Below are 17,699 nucleotides of genomic sequence, written 5' to 3' on the forward strand. Positions count from 1 at the left end.
GACTCTGCTCTTCTCCCTACTGATAGCTAATGTGTGGTGAGCATTCTGGCACACCATGGCTGCTGTCGCATCATCCAGGTGGGGCTGCACACTGGTGGTGGTGGAGGGGAGTCCCCATTACCTGTAAAGCGCTTTGAGTGGAGTGTACAGAAAAGCGCTATATAAGTGTAAGCAATTATTATTATTATTATTATTATTATTATTATCTCGCATGGAGTTGTCAAGAAAGCACTTGCAGTAAGTGAGACTGCGAACATGAGGCAAAAGGTTTTGTGGTCAGACCCCACAAAATCGTTTTTTTCATTTTGATAATTCTTTGCAGTTTTTGCTGCCATTTAGACTCCTCCACCCAGTTCGCGTTTCCAAAATTTTATGTCAAATATTCTCCTTAAAAAACTGTGTATACGTATCTGGAAACCGACAAAACAGGATATTGCCAGAATCTGAAACTGAGTTAAGAAAGTCTAAAGGTGTATGTCACGTAAGGTTTTAACTGAACTCTAGCTATATCAATTGTACAAATTCCACTCAAACAAACAATGGACGCAAGGAGGGATTCACCACAGATGGGATGCCAGTCCATAGCACTGCACACAGACAAGAGCACTCACACGCTTGCACCAGGGACAATTTTTATAGAAGCCAATTAACCTACAGTACCAGCATGTCTCTGGAAATGAGCACAGGGGGAACATACTCCTCCAAGCAGACGAGACCCCACAAATTGAACCCGGGGCCCCAGCACTCTGAGGCAGCAACGTTAAACGCTGCGCCACTGTGCTGCCCAATTATATCAGTTTCATGGCATAATTGCCAGTACAGCAGTAGGTCCAGATTCAGTTGTAACAGCAAATGGAATTGCATTATAATTACAGTAAATTAAGACTTACACCAACATAAATGTAACCTATGCCATTCCTGAATTCTGTCTAGTTTACAGTTCCATCTACAGTAATTCAGAATCTCTTAACTTGACTCTATGTCCTGGTGAAAGGATGAATTCCAAAGAAATCATGCCTTAATTTCATATGCTACACTGAAGCTCCAAAAAGTATTAGAATAATTAAATGACATTTAGAGACATTTATAGCCCCTGCAAACCAACATAATGCAATCTAAAGATGAAATCAGCACTGTTAAGATCCTGTAAATACATTTAAGTGAAACCACAAGATTCGAGGGGATAACCTTATCAATGTACAGAGCAATACTTATGCCAACGACCCTCACAGTCAAGACCTTTTCCCATATGAAACCAATCATTAATTTACCAAAGATGTTATCAATCTGCAACCATTTTTAATTAAAGCAGAACATATTATCCTATCCAGCATCCACACAATGAGACAGAACAGCTGCTCTAAAAATAGATGGAAACTGGGTCATTTCCATCAGTTATAATGGCCTTTTAATCACCACCAGAAACTACATCCCATGCAAGTTAGACATTTAAATTAGATACGAAATGATAAAATTATGAAAAGTACATTATATCACACAATTCATCTTGAAATAATCTCTTTTGATTTCTTAGTAGCCTAGTATTTTCAATCATAACCAAGCATGCTGTCTGCACTGGCATGAAAGGACACAGACATTGTAATTCTATATAATTTATAAAAAATCTCTATTTCATTACACACTACACCACGCTTTTCAGTTTTATCACAGCCACTGCTCTCTGCTTAATGAAATTCCATATATATCTAGAAATTAGCCATGTTTGTAAAAAAAATCCTTATTTCAGAAAATGTCTATACTGTAAGTATCCATAAATAATTTCCAAGAAATAGAAAAGCTCATTTAAATATACTGTAGTGGTTAGATGATGAACAGGTCAATACAAGAGCATTTAGCTTTTCAGTGTGCTGCTTACCTGCATTTAAATGTTTCATTGTGGCTTCAGGCTCAGTATCCACAAAGCAGAACCAGGCACAAAAAATCTAATAACAGACAAGTGGAAAGTTCCTGCAAGCTTCAATCTGGAGCTTACTGCTTTAGAGCTTTCTTCAAAAAACGCTTCTTCAATTAAATGTGTTTTGTACAGTAAGAGTGTGAAAGCTGCAGAAAAGAACACTCAGAAATTCAAAATTGAAGAACGGTTCACCTTGACAGATAATCCAATTTTACTTAGCAAGCTCCAGCTGTGATTTAATTAGAGACCGTTGAACTTCTTTGTAAGTCCTGATATAATCTTGATCTATGGCTAAAGTCAAACCTCATCACATTCTAGATGACTGGTTATTTGACAGCGATTGCTTTGTGCCTGGAAAAACAATGTCAAAATGTTTCTTGCTTTATCTCAGTGTTCTCAGATAATTCAGGAGAATACCACTTTGAAATTAACTCCTCTTTAGCCCATTTTCAGAAAAGTGGATGATTCTAAATCTAAAAAATTAACATACAATAGACAGATGAATAATCATCAAAAGAAATCTTTAGTTTTATTACATACTACTAATAAGTACTACTCATGTTTACCATCATCTTGCCAACTGGTATCCACTAATGCAGAAATTTAGAGAAGTGTGAAACCATTTTTATCAGTGCAGACACATTCTGCATATTCCATTTCAAATCTATTATAATCAATGCACAATACACCATATACAAATGGGAAATTAGCCCCTACCATAATGTTTTTAAAGTGTTTAATGCTTTAAGATGTTAGGAAGCAGTGTGATGTAATGATCATAGCTCTGGACTCGTACTGTAGGTCTTGGGTTCAAATCCCCAGTGGGACCCTACTTTTATATCATGGAGCAAGGAGCTTCACTTCAGCAGCTGTATAAATGGGTACAAATTAAAGTTGCTTTAGATACAAGCATCAGCCAAACATGAATTAAAATATAATTACTCTACTGTACAGTATATACACTATAATACATTTGCGGTGTATATATTATTCACAATGAAGCATTCATATATTAAATATATTGACTACTAATTATATTCACTAATTATACCAATTAATTATATTTTAATCTGCTAAAACACTACTAGTCTGTTAGAAGTGAACTTTATATGAACATGTGGATCTTATTTACATCAAGGATAACTAAAATCCTAAAGTTTCTTTGCTACTTAAATATGATTTTACACTGCTTTTTTTGCAAGATGGCTTATATCCCATATTAAAGAGATGTTTCTATTTTATCTAACAAATGCCATATATAAAGTCTATTTCCCCTGGTCATCAGATCAGTAGTCTCTTGTTTTGGTACACAAAGTAGCAATGTAAACACACTAACTGAAATTGTGAAAGAAAACAAAATGTCTTTGGAGACCTGACAACTTTCTGAAAATAATGTAATTACATTTTATTTTTCTATGTGCTGTAAATTATGCCGTTAAAGTTATTTTAGAATAAATAGTCAGGATGTCAATTTTATTCATTGTTTCTAAATAAAAAAACATAATGTACAGTAACTGGTACAGTGAGGCTTGTTAAATAATAATATTATTCTGTAATATTGAAATAGAAGAAAAAAGTGTCTTTAAACATTTATAGAAACAACATTAAACAAAATCACTTGAGGTTTTCTGTATTTTACTAGTATATCAACACAATTATTTTATAGAAATCAGATAAATATACTTTCTCAAAGCTGGTATAAAAATGTTAGAAGAAACAGTGACTGCTATTAAAGTCATTAATATATCATGAAAGTGGAGGGTGGAGGTTACAAAATCTACAAGATTAAACATTAAAAACAAAAATAAATGTGTGACATTTAAAAATGTAGACCAAGATTAACAGGGCGTATAGTGTTTTTGTTGTTGTTGTTTTCTATTCTACAGGAGCTAAATGGCAAGATTTCTTCAGGTCTTTGAAAATAATTATTCCAGAAAGATTTCTCAGTGGAAGGCACGCTCCATTTAGCAAGATAGAGCTCAATAGGAACAGAGGCACGAAATTATTTATCGTGTGATTGTGTGCGATTCTATTTCAGAAGTGATGTGAGGTGCCACTGAGGACTACACAGCTGCGCTGATAGGCTGGCACAACAATTTCATTCCTTACTTCAACAGTATCACTTTGTCAGTCACGACAGTTGGAAATTGTTATATTACAGTTAAAGTATTCAGGGAATAGTTGGTGGTCCTTCCACAGATCCTACAAAAGGCAAATGGGAAAATCCAACAACAGGAAGCATTTTATCTTGAATTAAATTTAGTCTGAAACCCAGCAGTTCCTTCACATACAACTAACAAATAAGATTTATACCACAATAATATACCCCAAACCATTGAAACAAACTACTGCTGTGAACTTACAGGATAGACAAAGAATTAGTATCAACCAATATTCTTGGTCCTATGCAACAATTAGTCTTTTTATTTAAAGGGATAATTAAAAATAAAGCTCCAGAATGAATTCTAATGTCGTTCTTTTACAACATCATTGAAGCATAATTGTAAATTGCTATACCTATTTTCTAAATGGACTAAGATGATCAATTTTAGTTCTGTACTTTTTTTCTGTACTTTTCTACCAGAAAAGACCTGGTAAGGTTACTTCAGAGTTGAGAGGCTATGTGCAGAATTAGTCACATTGAAAAGGTATTGTGAAGGGTGTTTTTATTACTCTGGAAGCACTTTCTTTGGGAATGACCAGATTTAACGTTTTCAATGTTATTTCATTACCCTCTAACCTTTATGGCTGCCCCAATAAAATTCTAACCCACTGAGCTTTAAAAGCTCACAGTTTCCGAACACCTGTAAATGTGTCTGTATGGGAATTTATGCAGCACCTCTAATCTCAATATATCTATAAAATCCATTCACTGTAAAGTGGGTTAACAGCAGGTCAGCTGTTAAATCTTGACTACAGTCGTAATCAGACAGAAAAGGGTCACTCCATCAACAAATAGGAGACGAAAGTAAGCTAATATAATACATAAAAATGTCAAGCAAGGAGTTAGAATGTGCCAAGTTAATGCAAGTTAATTATATTCATTAAGAATTTTACATAAGGGATGCTTTGGACACAGTCTGGTGCTTTTCATGGCTGCTTGCAATTTCTGTTGAGCGGAATTCGACACTTATTGCCACTAACTAAGTCACTGCCAGCATGTTTCTTCAGCAGGGAAGAAGCTTTTGTTCTATCACATACCTATACAAAGGTCATGGGCCACAGTTCATAGAAAACTTAATGCTGGAAATTCCAGAGAAAGTAATAACTGTTGCTCACACTCCAAGATACCCAATAAAAAAAGGTGATCCAGTGTCTAGACTGCTGTTGTGTTTGTTACACTAATAAGACCACCATACTTTTCACAGAAAAGTGCCTTACTTCAAAAGTCATGGCTTTCTTTCCCATTAAGTGATTCATCAGTGATTTTCTATATCCGGAGAACATTGACCATAAAAAGATAAAGTCCCTTTCTTATCTCTTCAACGTAGCATCTGCCTGTGTGCAAAGTCACTCTGTATTGTCAGTGGACCCCTCTCTAAGTCTGGAACTAGTCAAACATTTTAACAAAGGATGGAGTCAGAGCCCCCAAAACGCGCACACGCATACTACAGTATCTGCTCTTACTCTGACAGGATTCCAAAAAACAAAAGAAAAATTCTCTACTTATTTAATATATTCACTACTACTATTACTACAGTACACTCATTCAACTCATCAGGCATTTTCCTTGATCATACGTTGCCCCTTGACCATTGATATTGTAACGCTTACGGCCGACAAGCACTGTGTGTAAGAGCCGGCGTACCAGAGCGGGTGACGTCACCGCCCTTCCCTGTGATAGCAGGACCACAGCTACTGGGCTGTGGAGAGATCTCTCTTTAGCTCACGGGGCTAGGTCGCTGCAGAGAGACGCGGAAGTCCCGGGTTCGAGCCACCAGTCGGGATGGGGCCGACCAGATGCGGCAAAGGCGCCCGCCTGAGCCCCCGTTGCGTTACAATACTTTTTGTGTGAAATACAAAATACAAATAGAACTGCAGCCTTTGTGTGCTCTGACTGAAATTTGTCTGTCTTCCTGTGGATAATTAGATTTCCTGTCTTAGAATGGATAGCCATTCATGCTCACTTATTCCAAGATAGGTGATTGGTTATTTACTAGACAGATAACAAACAGCTGTCTCTTAGCAGTCTGCAGCAGTGACTTTTATTTTCTCCTTCTGAGTTGATCTGCCACACTGAATAAACATTAAAGGGCATAAAATATATTTTTTCCTACAGATCCATCACAGCCTATATAAAAGTTTAAGACAACAGGAATGAAAATTCTTAAAGACAGAATTGTGATTATCACATGCCATTTAAATGATCTTAAAAAGAAAACAAATGTTATGCCTAATCCTCTGCAATACTAAAAAAAAACATTTAATCCTGCCAAATTTGGTTTAGTTTCTGTAATGAATTCTAAATAATGTTTCATATCATAGTAATGTTCAAAATATATCCAGCACACCTCACCGTTAACACCAATAGCCAACCCACCAATAAAAATAATTAGCAGTGAGTCAAATTATTACTACACTCATGTGTAAAACAATATGTTTTAAGGTACACTCATGGTTATTATTAATATTTCTAACAGTGAGAAATTATTTGACAATTGAACTATTCTTTCCATATTTAATGAAACACATACTGAAAGACAGAATACAGGATACTCAAACTTTGACATTCACAAGTACATGTAGTGTGTTTGAATACAACTATAAATATTCATTCATTTTCTATAGCTTCATTTTTCAGTTTAACTCTCTAGCACAGCTGTATACAAATCCAGTCCTAGAAAGTTACATTATTATCCACAGGAGTTGAAAATATAGGGTACAGTACCTATACTACAAAGTGACCTGGTAGATTTTGTATCCTTTAGAAATAAAATTGTAGTCTCCTACTTCATCACTTTATATGGATCTCACAGATTAAGAACTTTTCAGAGTAATACTAGTATTTTGCAATAAGACTGTACATTGCATGAATGGATAAGCATGCTGCATTTATCTGTATTCCAGAAAGAAAAAAAATGGTGTGTATAAATTATCTAGAATACACTGTGAGAAACTATTGAAGACTAGAATTTATTTTTTAATCATGTGAAAATGTGCTACATTAAATAAAAAAAATCTATTATAATTGAAATACTGTATATTGATATGGTTCAGTGGAATCATACGGTAAGCTGGACAACAAGAATTGCTAGAGTTGAGGCTTATCTAGCTTTTCCATGGTAATGCAATAGGTTCTGATTACAGACAACAACAGGCAATAAAGAATTTGGGTCCATTTCCCTCATTAAAGGGAAATATGGGATCCCATATCTAGGTGACAAACAGCTAACTAGAACATTATGTGGACATGTGGATGACTCCTGCTTTTAGCTCTGGGAGAGACATTGGAATGGATACGCTCTTTAGAGTGAGAATGATGCTCAAGGAGTACTTCTGATTAATACTCCTTCAGTGATGTTTACACACCTATTCTTCTTACAGACAAATAAGTTTGTTTCCAGTGATACCGAATTAGAGTGATTCATGAGCAAAAGTTATTAAAAACATTAAAATGAGAGAAAAGGGACATTTTTTAATCAGAAAATGAAGGAATCCTAATAGGACACAACCAGCTGTGGATAGCAATTTTTTTATATATTTTCTCAGTGAACTCTACAAATGACTTTTGGCTGCCAATAATAATTATCTAACTAAATTTTATTCCCAATAATGCAGGGTGTCCAATGATAAATGAGCAATTATCAAACCATCTGTTGTCTCCCTGCTTGTTTTTCAACCACTGTGAAACCTGAGGCAATTCTGCTCACGTAACACAGCCCACACAGCTGTGTTACCTACTCAAGGAATTCTCCGTGGAGCTGATACTGTAAGTGCGAACAACCTTAAAACCGCACGTAATGTGAAGGAACAGCTAAACTATGTGAATGTGCCACAAGACCAGAAAAGCTCTCACCAGGACATACTGCACCTCTTGCTAGGAATTACACCATTCATTCTGTTACTATGGTCACGTCACCATTTGCTAGGTAGTATTAAATGATGTTCAGACACCATTTCTATTTTTTCTTAATTTGTAGTGGCTATTTTTCCTCTTTTAAACACAATATGTGATTGATTTTACCCCCTTTGTCTTTCAAGCAACAGCTCTGGACACAGTAAAATTCTACAGAAAGCTGTGTGATTGAATTCACAGATTTTGAGTTACAGTACCAAACAGGTAATTAGTATTCGTGTAGATTTCATTCATTCATTAAAATAGGAAAGATTATTTTCTTAATTTAAGGCTCCGCATTAGTAAAGGTACAGGGCTTTTCACATTAAAACATACTTCTCATCAACAACTAACCATAGTGACAATTTTGTATGCAGTCCACAGACACAGTCTAAATTAATTCCACTTTCACCTTTTCAGGATCTAAACGTAATGCTCATTTAAAAAAATAAGGATCTCAGTGACACAGTTTTCAAATGTGCTTCTAATTTCTATTCTACAGTTTAAATGCCAGGGTTGTTTTCTTTTTAAGACCCATAGGAAGAAAAGAACAATAAAAATGTTAGACAAGAAAGGAAACCAACCCATCTTCCTGATTTGAATGTTAGCAGCTTATTGATTTGAAGAATTATTCTAGCCTTTTCTTGTCAATGTATTTAAAATAGTGAAACCAATGAATACTAACCAACGAGACTGGGTAGTTTGTTTCAACTTTCTGTGTAAATTAAAGACTGTAATCTTCTCCCTTAAATGCTGTTCCTGGTCATTTCAAATTGTACCAATATGTCTGTGTTTCATTGTTGTGCATACTGTAAGTAATCTATTAGTGTAGGTTAATCTCATCAAACGTATGACAAAAACATTTATTCCACATACAAATCTGTATACTATATTGTTGTAAAATCTTACATACTGTAAATAGGTTTCTTTTGGTGTTCATTATAGTGTCTTGCTAAAGTACTGATTGCTTTCCAACGATGTTCCATTTAGCTTTTTTTGGTAAAATTAGCCACTATCAACTTGATTGTTTAAACTGAATACATTTATGAGTGAAAGAAAAAACTTAAATTTGTTTGATGCAATTATTCGCCCTCCTAAGTCAAAATTTGGTGGAAGCTCCGTTGGCAGCAATTACAGCTGCACGTCTTTTTGGGGAAGTCTCTTATTATTTTTTTTATTTTTTTCCTGTACATGTTTATTAAATGTAAAATATACATAAATGAAGCAGGGGGACAGATCTATTTGTATACAGAAAAATGAAGTATTGAATTCTATCCTCATAAAAATGGATAAACAAAAGACAATCCAATAAAGTCCATTCCTGTAACAAATGATTGCGGCAGGTGAAATTCGTTAATGTATGAAGCAAATTTTCATTCAAAGAAACACCACACTTTTATTAGATATTGATTTTTATTGTGAAGTACGGTAATTCTTAGATTTGGAAAAGTTTTAGTACAAACATGGAGTACAAAAATAGATTCTAACTATGGATTTTGCGATTGATTTGTGACTTATATCAGGCTGGAATAAATTGATTCTATCTCATCTCAAAGTGTGCTTCTCGTCTGATATAAAATTTAAGCCATACATTACACAACAGAGTGCACGGTCCCTTCTTTTCAAGACAGACAATTCTTACAACTGCCATCAAATACATGTTATTGCACCATAGCCCCAATTAAAGGAAAACACGAGTCTGATCCTCAGAAGCAATGGGATATTGCTACAAAGCATGTTATAAAGGTAAGAGGGTATAATGTAACTGGGAACTGACCAAACTGCTTTCTTTATGGTTATTAGTCTTAAATCACATTGCAAATTAAATCTTTCTGAGATCATTATTACAATTATCTAATCAAAGCTTCTGCTAGGTACACAAGGCCATAGCAAAATATTACACATTTTATTAAAGAGTAAAGTATACAGATTTCCCTGTCAACATTTACAGTATAGAGTGATGAAAAATCATCTTATGGACTATATTACTGTATGTGACAGAATATGGGACATGTTTATAGAAGGGACTATATTTCGGACCAAGAGTTTTGAAAAGTTCCCACCCACATTAACCCTGTTTGCTAAAGTCTGTAATTTCCTACATTCTGTTCCAAATAGGAAATTACATTGTCAGGTAAAAAAGGGGTAATACTGATTAGCTGGACTACCGTGTGATGAGGATCAGTTGTGAGTGATTAGCTTTCCTTTCGAAGTATAAAACTGGCAAACAGTGTTTCGTCATTTGTTAGGAATCTACTGTTTTGTTGCTAAAACAAAACTTAAAAACAAAGGTTTGAAAGTTGAAAGCAACTTAGACACAACACAGGTAGAGCCAGGTTAAGTTATTGTTGACTTCAGTAGAATCTGGAGATTTATCCAATGCTGGAAGTAAACTAATTACAAACAACTAAACTCACAATTCTTTTTTCTGCTCCAGAAGGGAAGGCACAACTGAAAAATTTTGATCAGTGGTGACATGGTACCACAAACTGACATAATACAGGTTTACTAATAAATCACCTGAACAAGGATTATTTCTTTTGGTCAGAACCTATAGAAGATGTTTCAATAATACTGTATGTATGTTTTATCTTTTTAATTTGCATTTGGAAATTAGCATGAGAAAATGCAATGTTATGTTTTTGTATTTTTTTTAATCTACATAAAAATTAAATACTTAAAAAATTCTGACTTTTTAAAAAAAATTTAAATGGAACGAAAGTGAACCTTTAATAAAAGCTTGGAATGAACTCTTCCTGGTGGTTCAGAGAAGGGCAAAGATGTGCTTGTCTATAAAGCCTGAATGTTTTGCACAGAAATGTTTTTCTCTGTTAGCTTTCTCAGAAATGGCATGGTTCTTCTTAGTTACCATTTTCTATACTTAGCTGAATTTATGAACAAGTCACCTCTTTCCATACACAGCGGTCAAAAGTTCAAATCACTGTATTCTGGACAATTCCTGATAGTCAGTGTCTGAGGCTATATTTCAAAACTAGAATATGACCCTGCATCTACACTGGTACACAAGTACCATGTAATGGCTTCTGAGTGAAATGGAGGATACACCGAGACATGCATTTCTGCTAATAAAGTCTGGTTTTGCACTGCAGGAAAGAAATTTAGCACTATATCTTGTTATACCAACCTTACCAGGGTATCATTTAAATGGTTCAATTTATGACAAAGGAGCTACTGTCTGTTATCTACAGTATTTATTATTACCTATGAACAACCAAGTCACTTTCAGTGTTTTATAGAAGTAAAAAAGGGAAGCAACACCTTTCATCCCCATTTGACTGTTATTGTAATACATATAGTCCTTGCAGATCTCAATTTAGGAAAACTTTAATGATTGAGGTATTTCAATACAGCTTCTATTCAAAACGCATTCTAAGACAACGATCCCACTGTGTTGCAATATGTCTGGCATGTCTACAGTTCTCAGTTAGATGTATATTATAAACTGAAAGGCACAACAAGCGCCATAGCGTGCAGTTATAGCATAATCAAGCTGGTATTCAAGTTTTTATTCTCTTCTATTGATCACTTGTGCTTTTCAGGCTGTGAAACTGTGAGAGACCAGTTATTGACATTAGTACGAAAACTACTTCCATTAACCATATAGCAGGTGGCATGTTTGAAGAAAAGCAATGCAAAAATAAAAATGAAAGATGTGTTTAACACACATGACCCACAATTCAATAATTCCTTTAAAAATTCCAAGTCTGAAATGCTTCTTAAATCAATTTGCTTTAAAACTGTTACTTTGTGTTGTAAAATTGAATTTGTCTGATTTTGCTAAATTCTTATGCTTTCAATTCTTCACGTACATTTTAGATCTCCCATCCTTTGAAATGAAGAGCATGTTCAGCAATAGACTGATTCATCCACGGTGCGACAGGGAGCGCTACAGGAGGTCATTCTTGCCTTCGGCCATAAGACTGTACAACGCATCCACCTTGCGTCTGGGCAGAGGCAACATTGACAGTGACCTGTTTCTGGACTGAGCAGTAAACTGCTACATCTGTTCTTTTTCTTTTCCCGTTTAAAACCGTTTTTGTGCAGTATATGCCAGGGACCTGTGCAATACATTTATATTTATAGTCATATTGTGCAATACGACTTTTTTGTGTACTGTTCTGTTCTGGTTTGTTCTTTGTGTGTTCTGGACTGTGAGTAACTCTTCTTAGTGCACTTCTCACTGTACTGATTGTATTGTATGTATTGTATTATTATTATTGTATCATTCGTTACACTGTGTCTGTGTTAAGCTGCTGTTGCACTGCAATTTCCCTCACAGGATCAATAAAGTATCTATCTTTCTTTACATGTCACACATACTGCATGTAACATAACCAACACAGAAATCACTCTAAAATATGTTTGCACAGCTGTACTATTACTGTGATCCTTAAAAATGTCTTGATTAAGATTCCATGTTCACTTCAGATGGGAATGGCCACAAATTATATCAGAAATTCACAAAAAATAACATGAGGTTAAAAGCAGGGATGAATTTAACATTCTTTCATCACAGTTATCTGCACTGTATCTAAGGAAAGCAATGTATCACATTTGCAAACAGAAAACTGCACAGCCTGAAGCCCAGAAGGTAGGGGTTCATCTGAAAGCTGTCAGAGAGGCTGATAAATTTATAAACAGATCAAAATATTACCCACATTCCAGGGAACAGACGGGACAAATTACTGAAGCTTGGCACCTCATTTTCAAGCCTGGGGGTGTTAATGAAATGTGGAAAGCACTCAAGAAGAATTTATTTTGTCCACTATGGGACTTGGATAAAATTCCTCTATTTTCCAACCCCCCAACCTACCCTCATATGTTCTCATCTGTACCTCAGCAATTTGCCAGTAGTTTGTCCCCCTGCCACAGGTTTTGTACTGACCAAGCTTCAGAAAGCAGGTAAACACAGTGTTCAATCTAGTGTATTGGATAATACTCATAAGTATTCACTACCTGATGACAATAAACTTACAGTCATTCATGTAGGCCAGTCAATCAGTACAATTTACAATGTATGCTTATCTTTGCCATTCATTTGTTACCTGTTATTCAGCTGTTCTTCACTAGTACCTACAGGAAAATCTAGAAAGCCAAAATTATCTATCCTACTGTATGTCCACCCTGCTGTGGACTCACAATAGGTTGGAGTGAAGCATGGCAGAAATGTTTCAGAAACCATCATAGATAGATAAGACTTTATTGATCCCAAAGGGAAATTGATGAATCATGATGTTGATTATAACATGAATTGTTCCATTATGGCATCTAGACACTGCAAAATGTGCGCTCATACATTCAGGTTGATCCAAATCCCACCCATTAATTGACTTAATTGACTTAATGAAAAACGTTTTCACCTCTCTGCCTGATGCACTGTGTAATAGGGGTACAGGTGCTTAATGGCTGCTGATCGAGAGGGTCTCATCCTGTATTCAATGTGCTTTGGGATCCTTTAGGATGAAAAGGCGCTATACAAATGCGAGTAATTTTTGATGTTGCTGATGGTGTTATTGTTATAAAATTTAAATAGAACTCCATTCCAGCAAAAAAATATTCAAGTATTTCTCAGCTGACAATAACTTTGGCCCTGTACTATCAACATTTATAAGAAAATGTAAATGTTCAAGAATTCACACTTTTTATACCCCAAAATCTTTTGACTTGTGTTTTTATCAGACAAATGAAGACCAGTAACCATGTGTTCTAGTAACACCATGTTCGAATTTGCGGATCAAAGTTATATTCAGTCTTAAATCTATTACCTAGAATGAGACAAGTTCATATTATGGTGTGACCTATAAAGATAACGATTTTCAAAAGCTTTGTTACATCTGGTGGCTTTTTTATAACTACTATTTAGTTACAGATTAATAAAGGGTTGATATCAACCGAGTATAAAAATTGATTATACCAAAATCCCATTGAGAAAAGAGGGCAATATCTTGGCTGCTCTTAGTAAGAGATGAGTATTCTTTTACACAAGGGCTGTACTGTATGTCTAAGCAGTACAAAGCATTTTCTGAAAATCGATAGTTGTGTCAAAAACTGCACTGCTTCAACATAATGGGTTTATTTTCATGCAATTTAAGTCACAAGATAGGTACTTAATTTCAATTATACAGACCACTGGAACCAAGTACCATGTCAGGAACAATTCCGTAAGTCTTTTCAGAATTCAAAGTCTAACATTCCTCACCAGAAATGTAAGGTCTGAAGGTATTTGTCAATTAGGTCAACTGGCTTCTCTAAAATGAAGCCCTAAGATTTTTTTTAACTCAGCATTTCATTTGATATATACTGTACAGTACTTCAATTTGCTTTATTTCATGGAGAAAATGAAATGCCTACACCACTGCAGAGTGAATAATTGGAAGAGTAAGTGAGGCATCTAACATAAAAAATGTCCATGGAACCGTTTTGTTTTATGCAGTAGGTATATTTATGAGGAGCAAAATTTAGAATAAGGCTCACCGACACTGAATTCTTTCCTTAAGTGTATATTGGCAGATTATCTATTACATACAGACAAGACGCAAATCATGTCTTAATCACTGAGATCCCACTGAACTGTAAATACATTGCAATGACTGTCTGACTAGCGATTAACGGATGTCCCTGTTGAAACTAACCAGTTGCCGAAAGGGATAAACAGGTAGAGCAACATGTAAAACTGAGGTGTTGCTTAAAGTTAGCACAGTATTTACCTAAAGAACTCCATGAAGGAAAATCCATAACCGTGTTGCTCAGCAATTCCAGCACACACCACATTTGCAGAGGCCCCAATTAGTGTACCATTTCCTGAAAAAAAAAACACACTTCATTGAACATTACCGTCAACTTAAGTTAGCAAAAATGATAAAAAGCAATCATTTTACATGTAGCTGCTACATAATTTCAATTTTGGCAAGCCTTGTTTGATGCATTTTTAACACATGTAAACATGTATAATAAATTTGTAGATAACATTACACAATTCTGCATAATAAAATTATATCAGAGAGTTCATACTTTTTAGATATGATTCCATCCCAAAATAAAGTCAAATGATCTTGTAACCATTAAACATTTCCAGTTAACCATAAGGAAATATGGAATGCCTTTTTTTTGCTGTCAGAATTGCAAATATTAATGGCCAGTAAACACTTCAGCAGAATCACTTCAGTTGTACTGATTGCTAATCAAATTTTTTAAAAAGAGCAATCACTCTTTTTGTGCATTTAGGCCTAATGAGGTGCAATATAAAATTGTTAGAGAGAAAATAGCTGAAGTTATTCAAAGATCAGTTCCGATTGCAAAGCCACCCGAGAAAATAACACCTTACACCAGAGCCCTTTCAGTTTTATGTAATCTTTTGTATTAAGACAAATTGTATGTCTTAAATTATATGGAGAATTCTTGCCTAATGTGAATGCATCAGAAAAAGCTTTCTTAATTGCAGAATTTCAATTGCAAAAAGACCTAAATTACAGGAAGACCAAATTAATCAGAGCACAAGCACTTCAGGCCACCACTGGAAGTCTGAAAAGCAATTCTCAGTGTGCACCCATTTATTGAAAGCAGCAATACTCATAATGTCAGTTTACACAGGTTTTCATTCAGTAATAATTGCCCTTCATGCCAACAGAATTGCTCATAACACAGTCTTATGAGGTTTTCTGGTTAAAAAGAATTCTGTCAACTTTTGAACCTAAAAGCCTAGCCAGGTGGATGCCTGCAGGCAACATAACTCAATATCATTTCTGCTAAACAGATGTCATTCTCCAGTATGCCCCGCAGAAGAAGCTGCGGTAGGGAAAGAAACACAATCAGCAATGACAATCATGTCCTCAATCGATAAGAAGCTGTCAGAGTGTAGTGATTAGGCTAAATTGTAACAATAAGTTTTTTTTCTGCCTACACAGATACCAATATGCTACCACACACCTCTACCCTATCATCCCTATCATTTAGGATATCTGCTTATTTTTTAGACACCGAATACTGCACATACCCATCCCTCCATTTTCATACTGCTTTAATCAATACAGGGTTGCAGGGGAGAAAACAGGATACAACCTGGACAGGACATTAGTCCATCACAGGGCACAAACACGCACACACTCACACCAGGATGAGTTTTTCCAGAAGCCAGTTAACCTTCCAATATGTCTCTGAACTGTGGGGGGAAACCAGATCACCCAGAGGAACTCCACACAAACATGGAGAAGACATGCTGTACACAGATTACACCACAGTTATTGAACCCAGGACAGTGAGGCGGCAGTGCTAACCACTATGGCACCATACTGCAAATACACCATACTGTTAAAATGCTATTGCCACCCTAATTTCCTTAAGTGGAACAATAATTATTACCCACTGTTATCAACTATTGCTTCAATATCTGGTAGAGAATTGTCAAACTGTATTATGAGGGAGGGTAATGAGAAAGCTAAGGTTCCCGCTGAGGTAAGTATAGAAAGTCGTACCTAACTTCCATCCTTAACACAAAGTCATGCTGCAAGTCATTTATCCCTTCTTAAGAGATAAATAAAAAATACTAACCTACAGACTTATCATCTAGTCAGCTACTCTGGTTTTAGTAGTATAGAAGGACTGAGAGTATATGGCTCCATCCTGGATGAGATGCTCATCTATTGCAGGGTTATATACAGTACAGCACTACAGTATATCCAACTGGATGAACTGGAGCAAGAAGGGATAAATACCTTCGTAAAGCATACAACAGCAGTGTTCGCACCAGGGACAAGAGTTCAACCTGCTTCTTTTTTTGTAGTAATGTCTCAAAAAAAATGCACCCTTCAGTCATTAATTAATCTAGGAAAAATTCCAATTTTATAACTTTCAAACTCTTTAATATACCACGTCTTGGTCTCATAAAATGAATGTTTAATTGGACACATTTGGGAATGTGTCAGTCTTTTGTCATTTTACATAAAGAGCACCTAGCTTTTCTCGAATCAGAAAAGGTTCACTGTGATCGCTGAGAATGACAAAATATGAAAAGAGTTTATATTATTTTGGAGGGTTGAAAAAAACCTTAATCAGAAAACATTCAAGAAGTTTCAATTCATTCACCTCTTTTTTGTGTTTTGGTATTTTTACCATTTTTTTGGACAGTCCCTTAGTTACTTTTTTGCAAGGACCTCATTAATCATCTTTACAATGTCAGAAGCTGGAGAGGGACTAAGGAAAAATGAGTGATAAAAGTGAAAACAGTACAAAAGAAAATAGGAACAATATCAAATGGACACATTGATCCCTGTGGGCTAACTTACTGTATTTAAGTTAGACAAGGCTACTAAGTGGGTGTTAACATCATTGAAATTAGTCTTATTTTTTAATTAAAGAGAAATGTTCTGAAAAGATGATTTGCGGATCTTCTACTTTAGTCTGGCCTTAGTGCAAATAGTGTTTCTCATTGTTTGCATTCCGTTTCTATCTCACGTACTGGACTGTACATTTCACACCAGAAAAAAACATCACGTAGTACAACTCAGATAATTGAAAAAACGGTTTTACAATATGGATTTTTAACAATAGGCTTGAAATAAACAACATGTTTTATTTTGGTTCCTAAGAGCCTGTCATTTTCCAGCTGTTGGGTTGCCGTGTTTCTCTGACAGCACTTCAATACAAACCTCTTATCTGAGAGACTCTGATCAGTGAATTAATAAAATTGACAAATCCCAAATGCCATAGATA

At 35.3% G+C, this 17,699-nt stretch overlaps 1 protein-coding gene across 4 annotated transcripts in view; it reads right to left on the reverse strand.

Annotated features, from left to right (window-relative positions):
• The window catches only part of oca2 (oculocutaneous albinism II), a 124,557-nt gene that overhangs the window by 12,324 nt on the left and 94,534 nt on the right, over positions 1–17,699 (reverse strand). For all 4 annotated transcript variants that reach the window (XM_088598337.1, XM_088598346.1, XM_088598321.1 and 1 more), the window contains one exon: positions 14,699–14,792. In XM_088598337.1, coding sequence (XP_088454463.1) covers positions 14,699–14,792 — 94 coding nt within the window. The remainder of the gene's footprint in view (positions 1–14,698; positions 14,793–17,699) is intronic.

Source organism: Lepisosteus platostomus, chromosome 2 (assembly GCF_059453375.1).
Source record: "Lepisosteus platostomus isolate fLepPlt1 chromosome 2, fLepPlt1.hap1, whole genome shotgun sequence".
NCBI classification, from domain to species: domain Eukaryota; kingdom Metazoa; phylum Chordata; class Actinopteri; order Semionotiformes; family Lepisosteidae; genus Lepisosteus; species Lepisosteus platostomus.